Source organism: Scatophagus argus, chromosome 8 (genome assembly GCF_020382885.2).
Source record: "Scatophagus argus isolate fScaArg1 chromosome 8, fScaArg1.pri, whole genome shotgun sequence".
NCBI lineage: Eukaryota > Metazoa > Chordata > Actinopteri > Scatophagidae > Scatophagus > Scatophagus argus.
The window spans coordinates 6,426,648-6,438,555 of NC_058500.1; the positions used below are offsets into that span (position 1 = coordinate 6,426,648).

The 11,908-nt window shown below is 40.8% G+C and overlaps 2 protein-coding genes across 3 annotated transcripts; both read right to left on the reverse strand.

Annotated features, from left to right (window-relative positions):
- Positions 1-200: 200 nt before the first annotated feature.
- LOC124063645 (chemokine-like protein TAFA-4) lies at positions 201-6,126 on the reverse strand. Its single transcript, XM_046397505.1, has 5 exons — positions 5,768-6,126; positions 4,602-4,721; positions 3,387-3,542; positions 3,030-3,154; positions 201-1,590 (listed from the first exon to the last, which is right to left on the reverse strand). Exons 1-5 carry the CDS (start codon positions 5,775-5,777, stop codon positions 1,579-1,581), a joined length of 423 nt encoding a protein of 140 aa, XP_046253461.1. The 5' UTR covers positions 5,778-6,126; the 3' UTR covers positions 201-1,578.
- Positions 6,127-6,640: 514 nt separating this feature from the next.
- On the reverse strand, positions 6,641-11,906 carry LOC124063644 (NEDD8-activating enzyme E1 catalytic subunit-like). Of its 2 annotated transcripts, none has more exons than XM_046397503.1 (18): positions 11,795-11,906; positions 11,653-11,691; positions 10,555-10,678; positions 10,336-10,416; positions 10,159-10,241; positions 9,795-9,875; positions 9,638-9,681; positions 9,495-9,559; positions 9,214-9,369; positions 8,568-8,670; positions 8,336-8,446; positions 8,103-8,156; positions 7,813-7,849; positions 7,637-7,718; positions 7,440-7,540; positions 7,281-7,344; positions 7,141-7,195; positions 6,641-7,049 (listed from the first exon to the last, which is right to left on the reverse strand). In XM_046397503.1, exons 1-18 carry the CDS (start codon positions 11,812-11,814, stop codon positions 6,961-6,963), a joined length of 1,389 nt encoding a protein of 462 aa, XP_046253459.1. In that variant the 5' UTR covers positions 11,815-11,906; the 3' UTR covers positions 6,641-6,960. The 2 variants fall into 2 exon arrangements, with proteins under 2 accessions (XP_046253459.1, XP_046253460.1); XM_046397504.1 differs by having other exon boundaries at positions 11,629-11,691; positions 11,795-11,872.
- Between the last annotated feature and the right edge of the window lie 2 nt (positions 11,907-11,908).

An 11,908-nucleotide genomic window follows, 5' to 3' on the forward strand; every position in this document is an offset into this window, starting at 1 on the left:
ACCAACGTGATCTCTTGGGAGGACATAAGAATCGCACGGTACTTTTAAGAACACATTTAGCTAGGATGGATGCGCTTTTAGAGAATCTAAAGCAAAGCAGTTTCGTTCATCACCAACTACATATATATCTCCGCAAGTGGATAACATATTTGATTTAGAGGAGGGATTTTCTAAAACATCCATCCTATTGTGATAATTATTATCATGATGTGAATCTTAAAATTATGACATTCCTAGCACTGTTAAAATTAAATAATAATTTAATCACTTGAATGTTGTCAAAGTGGAGCATAAATTGCCTTGTACCGCGTTACAGCTCTGTGCAGAATCTTGCCAGCTACCAAAACAATGACAGTGCATTAGAGCGTTAAGTAAATGTTGAGCAAACTGCTCAGAAATCAGTGGCTTTCAGCCAGCACAGCGTGTAGCATTCATACAAGTCTGCTGCCTCAGAAGGGATGATTTGCAGTCACTGTGCTCGTGTTATTATAAAATGTCTCATCATTACAAAGGTAAAAGGCAAAGTGTCTGGCTGAAGTCAAGAGATAAAGGAGAGGCAATCAATGTGGATTCAGAAGGAATGTTATTCGTGTAAAGAGTACAACTGATGAGGTGATATTAATGGTAAACATTGTGTTCTGTTGGCGGCCACCATTTGCTTCAAGGCAGACAGAACCTCCAATGTTTCCCATTATAACTATAAGCGGAGTTCCCACCACAGGAGCACTCAGTTTCGAGAGACAAACAAAAGCATGATGTAAATACTCTCAACAGTGAAGGAGCTCCTCTTCTCTTCTCTCTCCCCTTTCTCCCCCATGATTAGCATTTCAAACAGTCCTTGTTTTGCATCAGAGCTTCCTGCTTGTGCGCACGCCATCACAGCCTTGCAGGTGGCAGCCTGTCCAGTCAGTCGAAAAAACAGCATTTGTGTGTGTGTGTGTGTGTGTGTGCGTATGTTTGTGCAGGCGTGTTTGTGAGAGTGCCTCTTCATGGTAAGAAGTAGTCCAAAGGGATCTGACCCCTTTGCAAAGCTCAGTGTAAATCTACAGGACAGCATTGTTTACATATGCTACATAATCATAAATTTCTCAGTGTTTGTGGTCTTCTGCTTTGATGGGCAAAGAGAGTCACGAGCCCATTGCTGGATTCACACTCTGCCTCCTGAAAATCCACAGAATCTCCTTTTAAGTTTCTGCCAGCAGACCCATCCAAACTTTGATTGAGTGAATCGCAATGTGCTCGGCATATCAAGCACTCAAACAATGATGCTCGCTTTTGCAGTAGCTGCCTGTTTGGACTTGGGGGGAAAAGGTGCTGCGTCATTTTTATCTTGAGTCAGCTGCTAATAGATTGTAAACTCCATGGGATTAACCCCAACCAAAATTGTGTTCAAACCAAAAGAAATTAAAATAATGAGTTCCTGTAGTTTAAAGCTCAGCCAGGAGATATCTAATTAAATCTATAATGTTCTTTGCTCTATCTGACGGGGCGTTCACTGTCCTCAGAGTCCAGTGTTAGTTAAGGTGACTGCTGCAGGCAGAGACGGCCTTGTGCTGATTAGATTGAGCTTCTGCCTTGCTACCGCGCCACCTGAAAACAAGAACATCTAAAGTTAGAAAAGCACACGTTCTCTGGTTTTTGTTCATCTCCATCACATTTCAGTATATTTCACACAAGATAAAGCCGAGGGATATGATGAAATATTTTATTGTATTGTTTTATTTTTAGCAATCTCCCAGTCATAGTTTAGCAACTGTAACTACAGTAGAGAAGAGGATTCTCTCTATCACGAGGGCATGGAGGGTCTTTTTAAGCCATCATCAAACTAAAAGCGTGAGAGCAAGGGGTGTGGATTACAGTGTGGGTTTAAATCTGATTTCAAAGTGTCTTTTGTGTCACTCATAACTCGTAACACAATGGCAACATCAAGTCCTGAGTGACAGAAGTGCATCAGAGCAGCTGAGCAGAATCAATGCCTCTTCTAGCAGAGCCTTATGGAGAACAACACAGAGAACAATGGACGAAACAAGCTGTCTGCTCCGCAACACGACAGTGCGATTGTTTGGATGGTGAGATGATGGATCTCCTGCTTCCATGCTGGGTACGTAGTTACTGACAGCTACGTTGTTACCACAGCAACCCAAGCAGACGGACTGATGATGTCTGGACAGAAAAATCTGCTCTGGTCATTTGCAAATAACAGTGTGGACAAGCTGTCTTTAAGCTCTGATATGAGAAACAAATCTGACTCGCCTGCAGTCTGAAAAAGCCTTTGGCTTTTCGCACTTAAAGTATTTTACATGCGTACTTTTTACTTTCAAGTAAGATTCTGACTGCAGGACTTTTATAATATGGTTTTTCTACTTTGTGGTAGTGCCTACCTTTACTTCACAAAAAGATCAGACCACTACGTCTTCCACTGTTGTCTTCTGTTTTATTCTATTGTTCAACAGTATAGTCTGATGGCCCACATGACTACTGAGCTGACTACTACTGCATGACGCCATCGCTAACTTATCCCACTTTCACTGTAAAATACGTCCCCGAAGGAATCGTACATATAAAACAGTTCAACAAAAAAGGCAACTAATAAGAAAGTGCATTGGTTTCCTTTGGCCGTCAGATTTAATTACATGGGTTTTAGTGTTCAGTATTAGTTTACAGCTTATTTCATGTTTGTCCTCTTGGCCCCATCATTCACCAGATTATAGAATTAGGTTTTCTGAGCCCACTGTGCCTGGTGGAGAGCAAGGGTTGATATGGCCAATGGGAGCAGTGATTATGCTTAACTGTGGAATCCTTCAGCATCAAAGGAGAGCTTACTGAAATAAAGCTTTGTGATGAGTATTCTCAAGTCTGTCGGCCCGTTTCACAAAACAGTGAAGCAATGAAAAAAAGCAAATCTACCATATGACTGCATTCAAGCGTCTATAAATACCATGTCTTCAAATAAAGCCACTTTGTATGAAGTTTTTTTGCACGGTGTAGGTGCCAATGTGACTCATGACCATTTCAGACTCTCTATTCACCTTTGTGGTCTTTACTTTGTTCCCAGAGATGCATGACCAACCAGTGAGGTCAGGGAGAACTCGGCACTCCTCCCCCTCAAGACAAGGCTCCATTTTACACCACCACTTCTGACGCACAATAGACGCTGGAGAAAAACACACCAAAGCAGAAGATCACTTTTTAGGTGGAAGGACTTCACAAGAGACTGGAAAAAAAAAAAGCCCAGACTCAATCAGATGTCACACTCTGTGGTCCTTGACAGCCTCAGCATCAGTGGACTCTGGTAAAACTGACTGTACTTGGACAAATGATACCTTCATGTCATGTCAGAAATTTACAGCTCAGAGAGTTAGAAGAAGGTCTTTTAGTAATATTACCTTCAACACAAGAGGGCAGAGCCCTCGTTGTCCCCGCCACCTGTCCTGGGAAGCAGGAGCACTTGACTGTTTGAGAGCGTTCTTCAATCTTGTTCTTGTTGCAGCACCGATGGGCAGCAACCACTTCACAAGTCCCTGTCCTCTCCTGCTTTGACCCTGAGGAAAAGGTGAACGTTTTTCATACTGTGTTTTACATGTAAGTTCAGACATCTTGAGTGACTCCAGCCTCTCTTGGGTGACAGTGTTATAGTCAAACTGCAACAATTCCTTGGCTTTGTAAGATGTTTTCTTGTTTTTTTGTTATTATTTTTTTTAACCAAATCGTGTGATGTTTTTGTTACACTCATTCAGATTATCAAGTAAGCAAATACCGCAGCCCTGATTCTAATGTTTCTAAAGCTACAGCACCACCAAGTGGATAAAAAGCAACATGGGTAGAAAATAAATAAATAAATAAAATAAAAATAAATAAATAAAAAAAATGGAGCTGGATGTTGCTTTCTGAGAGTATTACTCCACGGAGGATTTGTGCTGATACTTTTAAACTGAACAACCAATTCAAGGGGTGCAACAAAGCTGGATGAGAAAAACCCATGGATGCATATTGCCAAGTCAGAACTGAGGCGTCCATCTGGCTACAGGAAGAACGACACCTGAATATAAATTTAGGTAGCAGGTATCAGTCATTATTGAGGTCATGTCCTTAAAGTGTAAGATTAGTTGATATTGTAAATATTTTGACAGAACTAGGGAGCAGAATTTTGGTTTTTCTTATGTCCTACTCCTTTCATCATGTCACAATCCCTCTTTGGACGGCACCCTGGATTGGGAACCAGTGGCATCTAAAGGTGTACAAAATAGTTGCTTATGCACTGATTTATCAGTATCAATAATCTAATGTGATATATTATGATACATCAATCACAGGGGACATTTTTCTGCAGAACCAGAACTTTTTCTGCACTACATTGAGTGGCAATAGTCAAAGTTCATGGTCAATCATATGCTTTACACAGCATGTTCTTATCTGTGGATTGTCTGCCTTGTGTTTACACGTTCTCATATTCATCTCTGTTTCTGCTGAGAAGAACAGTCAGTTTGAGGTTCTTGTTGCTTAAACTGAATTCTCTACCAGGCGACCAGGCTGGTGACCAGGAGCCATAATGAGTCCCCCAGGGGGGGTGTGTGACTGGTCTGGTTGCGTCTGACACCTACCTGTCTGCCCTCGGGAGCTTTGGTTGCCAGTGGACACTAGCTGGCTGCAGCAGCCTAAGATACAAAGAAGCAGGAGGCCCCAGTGTAATGGTCGAGCCAATATGTTCAGCTTCATCTTGCCTGCACACAAAGAGAGATTCATGAATGCTTAGAATATGGCCAATAGTTAACCCCAAAGTTTGCGACCATAAAGTCAAATAATATGGCTTCTTAAATTCTTCTGAAGTCACCTGACTCGTGATGTGTGGATCACGAGATCATTGCATCTGTCGGCACAATTATGACTCTTGCATCACTAAGCCAAGCAAAGCCAAATCAAAGAAATGCTGATAAAAGCAATCAGAGACAACTTTAGAAGCAGATGAGTGGGTCCTTACACTCACATCTGACTCATATTATCCCCTCAGCTGTAAACCTCTCTGCATTCAGAGTTACCCCCCCCCCTACACACACACAAAACAAGTTGTATTTCGCATGAGTCACAGAAAAAGTGGGACACGCACTTTTATCTTTTATGTCAGAGTGCAAAAACTAATGCAAAGATGACATTATGTAAAACGTCATTGCTTAACTTGCCATTTATTTAAAGTGTTTTCACGCACCACTTAAACCCTTATAAATGGAGATGTTTTAGACCTGCAGCAATTATTGAGTATTTTCTTGATCAACTGTCAAGTCAGTAAAATAGATGCACTTTACTATTTCCCTTAAGGCTTCAAATTGCTTTGTTTTGAGTCCAAAACTTCAAGATATTCAACTGACAAACTTGTAAAGCGGACAAAAGCAGCCAGTTCTTGCATTTATGAGAGCAGCAAACGAGTGAAAAATTACAGTTAATGATGGTCATGCTGGTTAATGACTAATCGAACAATTTTTAACCTCAAATAACTTCGTGCACATATTACACGTATTATCTACAGTTAATCATGCATGAACATAACTTTGTTTGTCATGTGTGCAAAAACACTTAACACACCTAAACACACATTAACATACACGCTATGTTGCACAACATCATCATCATCTCCACCCGTAAAAGTGAGCGTGCCTGCCTTGCATATTTTAGCAGAATAAACAAAATAATGTGAATATAAAAGACAAATTGAAGTTTTCTCATTAGTAAACTAAGCCACTGTTGAAAACAGACCTTTGACAGCGACACTTACCTCTGCTCATGTTATTAATACGGACGATAAGCCGCTGCTGCAGCCTCCATCAGTGTTTGGCTTAACATCATGCCTATCATGCAGGGTGATGGATGTAAAAGTTTGCAAAAAATGTGTTCCTCCAGTTTCTCAACTTTTTCCGCCTCGAGTCAGAGAATAAGCGAGTGGGAGGAGGGGGGAAAAAACAACAAAAAACAAACTGCGAGACCACCCGTCTGCTGTTAAATAACGGCCCAGCTGATGGAGATAACAGCCGAGAGCTCAATGAAAACCTGCGGTTTCACACATCAGCTCCGCTCCCTGCTGAACCTCTCAGGCGGGATGTGAGAGATATGCCTGCTCTGTGAACACACTGGGATCACTCCTGTCAGCTTTTCCTGTCGGGAAAATTAAAACTTAATCAAGACTGAACCATCTGTCTCACGGACAATAAGCGGTCACTTTCATTAGCGCCCTAAGAAGCTTAAAGTACTGACATCCTGTCGCACAGCGGAAACCACATCTGAAATCCGAGTGATTTGGTTTGTTCTTCTCCCGACATTTTCTTTTAATTATTTCTGTAGGCCTATATTCGTGAAGAGTTATTTATTTGCTTATGGTGTTACCTTGCCAAGCAGCAAAGGTGAGATTTCACACCTGTTTGTTTGCCTCGTAAAATTCAGCTGCATATCATGGCAATCTCTCTCAATTCTCACTGAGATGCAGGCTGTAGCTTTAACTTCCACAGGTACTGACCCTCTAATCACATGAATTATTGGGACTGCTCCTTTAAATCTGGAAAAACATTAGGATGTTAATGTTTTAATCTTAATAACTTCGGATTTCTTCCTAATTATCTTATGTATTGAGAGATGACAAAACAAATCTGGTGTATCAGTCTTCCTCTCTAAACATGATAACAAAACTTTATTAGAGCACAGTGCACATAATTAATTGCATTTGATTGACAGAAAAACAGCTACAATATAAGTCAACACAGAAAAAAAACCCCCACAAAAAAGTAAACATTACCAATAGAAAAAAACAAAACAACAACAACAAAAAAAACCAATGTTGTTAAATGACTCCATAATAACCAATCCTGTCGGAGATCTCACTCATATTTACATCATATCAAATGTGCTAGCTCAACGACCCAGTTTGCATTCAGATGCAGGCAACCAAACATCAGTGCTGTGCAGTGTCATCAATGTTCAGGTGGTGAAATTCAGCTTGAAGAGAACCGTCTGGGGTGTGGTGACGTCGGCCACAGCCAGTTCCTGTCCATCTGACAAGCCCAGCTCTGCATCAGAAGTAAGAAACGTCAAGAACGGCAGCAGCTTCAAGTCACCTACCACAGACTGGGAACGAACTGCAGTACAACTTCTTATTACCTTTCAAAGTCTTGCAGAGGTTTGGCCTGGTTCGTTCCTCAATGGATTTAACCGACTGGAATAAAATTGCAATCTTAATTTAATCACACTTCATAACAAAAACACACTTGACCAAATATCTAAATAATAACAAATATTACCTGCAAATAGAGCGTCTTGTTCTTCCCCTCCAGAGTTGTGGTTATGGCTGGGGATTTCATTTGTCTGGAAGACATTAAACACAATTTTAAAAGAATCACTGTTATTTTTTCCTCTCAAAGAAATGAAGTGTTACAAAATGTGTTTCGAAGAATACTCACAGAGCTGCGTTCTCCGTGAGGTACTCTAAAACCTCCTGTAATTTGGCGGAAGGAGGGAACTGGAGATCCTGAGGCACCTGGCTGCAAGCTGAACAATTTTCCTGCCGATCAAAGACGATGTGAGAGTGACCTGGTTATTCTCTGTATGGTGAAATGTACATTACGATTACTGGTGGTTAAACGAGGCCGCAACAAACCTTTCGTTCAGCTTCAAAAGTGTAGGTGTACAGTCCCTCCACGTCATTAAAGACCAGGTAATTATTTAAAGGAATATACGCACTGCAAAATGAAATCCAATGTTTAGTAATGTTGACAAATCAGGAAGTTGGAGATAACAGGATGAGGGGATTAAGGTATTTTTTCTGCTCCTAACCTTGTAGCAATTTTAAAAACTTCTGTTGCACAGGCAGCTGTGGAGAACACAGACAAGAACGTTTAGGCATAAAAACATGGTTATGACGCAAAGATTGAATTCAATTCTGCACTGTAACATCAGAGCGAACTAGTTCCACTCTGTAATACAAGAACAATGGCATTTATTTCAACATCTTTGGTTCTAAAAAAAAATAATAATAACAATAATAAAAAAATCTAACAGCTATTGTTTTAGAATAGGCTCTTTATGTCAACATTTCCCTCGAACGCTACGTTTGTGTTTCATACCCGCAATCACAGCGTTAGTTGATGCCACTGCAGGGATGATTCTCTTCACAACTCCTGAGGCACAAAAAAATAAAAAAAAAATGTGTCTCAAATTAAAAATCCAGCACACTAGAACAGATGCTTCTAAGTTAAACATCTTTCAATTGTAATCAGTTTTAAACTCAGTTTCACCAAGAAAGAAGGCACCACTCTAGCACTGAATAAATTTTTTGCTTTTCAATTCACATGTTCACCTTGAGTGAGTCTGTACGTCACTCCTGTTATGTTAAACTCTGCAGCTCTTTCTTGGGCTCTTTCAAACACCCACTGGATGTGCTCAGGATTGTCTCCATCTAAGCTGGTATCTAGTTGAGAAGAAGATCCTGGTTGTTAGCTTTTATTGTATGCAGGCAGAAAGTTAAATAGTGCAATTGGACGGGTAAAAGTAAAATAAAAATGGGAAGAAAAAAAAGGTTTGTAACTTACCTCCAAAAGGCTTTTCTTTGGGCCACTGTAAGATCCTGGCATATTCAATGCAATGTTCAGGTAGCCTTGGCATCGATGCAATGGTGCACATGGGAAAATTAATCTGTGGGTAGCACAATTGAAGTGAAGAATAAATATATTTAAAGGAGCCCTTTTGCTGTTCTGCACAGTGAAATCAGCCACAGACAGCTTTAATGTCAAAACTGAACAATAAGTGCTTGAAGCATGAAAAGATGACTCATCAAATCCTTATTCAATTCTTTTTATACTTACTTTTCTGTGTAAGATGTTTGGTGCAAAACAGACACTACAGTGTTGGCTTTGGACTTGATCTGTCCGACTATATGTGACACTTGTTCTCTAACGCTCTCGAGCTATTTCTGTTCAGTCTGGCTGTTATCACTGCTTATGTTTATGACACAGGTCTGTTGTTTCCCCGAGCAGCTGCTGCTGCAGATGGAAATGTGAAACATGCAACAATGCCTCCTGCGCATTAGCGATGCATTCTCCCACCCAAAAGGGAAGCTAAGCAGCAGATGTCAAAGTTTTGTACAAAATTAATGGGATGATAAACTATTACATCACGTCATTCATCCAGCAGCAGCCGAAAAATCTGAATTCACTGTACTTATAAGAAAAAAGTGACCTGTGGGGGGTACAGCTCCAATGTGCAGTCGATGCAAGCAGTCATGCCGGGTAGAATGACACGAGCGTTTCCTTTGAAGCCCTCTGTTCCTCCATCGATGAGGGGGATGATGGAGCTGGGATCCAGGACTCCGTCTTCATAGCTCAGGAGGGATATCTGTAGAAGACAACGTCAATCATAACTAATCCCAATTTACACACTTCTTACATGCAAATGTAAAGCGTATCAGGCAAAGACAACACTTAAATACAATGGACTAGATCAATTATGTCTTTCCTTACCAGCATCCCATTCATCCAGCGTCTGGCAATGATGGAGTCCAGTCCACAGACTATGATGTGGAACTCTGGAAAGAGACGAGTGGATTAAACCTCTGAGGTGCTTGCCTGATAAGCTCTGCTCATGCACAGAACAGAACACTTACGTCTGTAGAAAGACTCATCAAAGTCTTGGATCTTCTTGAAGTGACTGCATGTTATTGATAAGGAATAATAATAATAATAAATAATAATAATAATAATAAAAAAACACAACTTATTTTTTAGTTTTTCAGCTGTAACAACTGTTGCTGCAAAGGATACGGAACAACTTTACACCCAGGGATACGACTATTGACGAAGTCGGCGGCCACTTCTGCCTTTGGTCGTCCAACATCTTTGGGTCTAAATGGATGCATGCAGTTAATTATAGGACATATGAGAAGGTAATCTGATTTCATCACACCGGAATTGTTACGTTACGATGGTCACTGAGAGGAAAATTCATATCACTCTGCCACAGATAAGACGACATTATATCTCTTATTTATGTTTAACAGAGGGCTATAAGACTATTACACATTTGTGGCAAATTTCCCAACATAAAAAATACTGAAATAAATTTTCACCACAGGCTGAGTATTACACTACTGTTAAAACTATACAGAAAACAGGACCTGAAACGTACCTGAAAAGAAACTGCCTGTTCAGGTTGGACACATCAATTGTGTCCATGTCAACCACGTGAATAAGGCGAAACCCAGACAGAGCCTAAAGCACAACAAGACAGCGTAAGAACTCATCTCATCTCAAGACTCAACCAATAAACACAGTTCATATTTTGTAGATTAAAACTATTTCCTACCAGATTTTTGAGGAGTTCACATCCAAGTCCTCCTGCGCCAATGACCAGAATCTTGCATGTCTCCAACAAGAACTGTAGAGACTGAGAAGAATATCCACAATGTACTATATACTATAAAATCACTATGGTCGAACATTGTGAAGTTACGGCTTCATCACACTAAACTGATCCCTTAAGAAAAGAATGCTCTTCATTTCCATCAGAGTGTTTCCATTTCACCTCAGTGCTTGGCTCAAAGTCAGGATGGGTGAACGGGCCGGGTCTCTCCAAAAACTTCTTCACATGATTCCACCGGCCATCCCAGTCGCAGCCAGTGTCCCTGTGTCCACCATCTACAGCCATTCTGGACACACAACACACCAAGACACACTGAACTTGTACTACAACTTGAATGAGTACAATCCTCCATACTTTTCCGTCTTAGGAAAGCATTTATCCCTTACGAGACGCGTTTCTGTGTTTCCAAACGAGAAATTCCCTGACGGTTGCGCAAAGCAGACGGTGACAGAAAGAAGTTGGCTGCGATAATTACAGTCATGGAGATTAATAAATACATTAAACTAGATGAGAGGAGCTTAATGAGGAAAAACAAGCTGCCAGTTGTCTTTGACTGTCTGCTAGGATAGCAAATTCCCAAGCTGGGAGTCGGGGTTGGGAGATGGAGCTAAGAGGCCACAAGACAATTAACTAAGTAGAAAATAATAAAAACAGATGGCTGAGAATCCTTGTAAACATATTCTGTCTCAATTCCATACTACACACTAATTGTATACAGTTTGCAGTGCATACTTATATCTAGTATACTGATTTTGAAACTGGAATAAACAGAAATCAATATTCTTGTTTTAGGTTAAGAGGAAATGAATCAATACACGCTGACGAGCTGTTTCAGCAGTATTGCTCAGTGTTTTTCAGCTGCATGATCCTCCGTTTTTACTTTGTGCATTGCAGTACAACGTTAAGGCACACCTGCAAGCCAAGCGTGTACTGTAATGCAGTACGTTACAGTAAACACTTTGATGACATAGTTTGAACACACTCAAGTTTCAAAAGCTGCCTAGCATCAGTATGTAGCATGTAAGTGGTACAAAGCTAACGTTACTGTGATGGTCATTCCGGGTTTGTACGGAAGGAAATGGGATGTGTGCACTACGAGGTCTCTGCATTATGTGTGACAATGTGAATGGACAAAACTGCGTAAATGGATGACTTGTACAAATAGCTAACTGGGTGATGAAGTGTTTATTTTCATGTCTCCTGGCCCAGCAGTCCAACCTGCTGCCAGTCAGAGACCTTTATTTAGCATTCGTCACTAACTTCTCAGTCATGTCCTCTATTCGCCTTCTTTTCTTCTCCCTGGAAGATGAAAGCGAAACGGTGTTCAGGCATGTCGGGTTAACGACAAAACGAGAGAAATTAACTGCCAGAAAATTAGATTATTTTGTCCATTGAGACTTACGGCTCCTCGGCATCCGCCATACTTTCACGGTCCCATGTCCTCGATTGTGACTGCTGTGTTCGTGAGTGTCAAAGCTGCACACATTAACGCCAAGCATCCAGACATGGAAAAGTT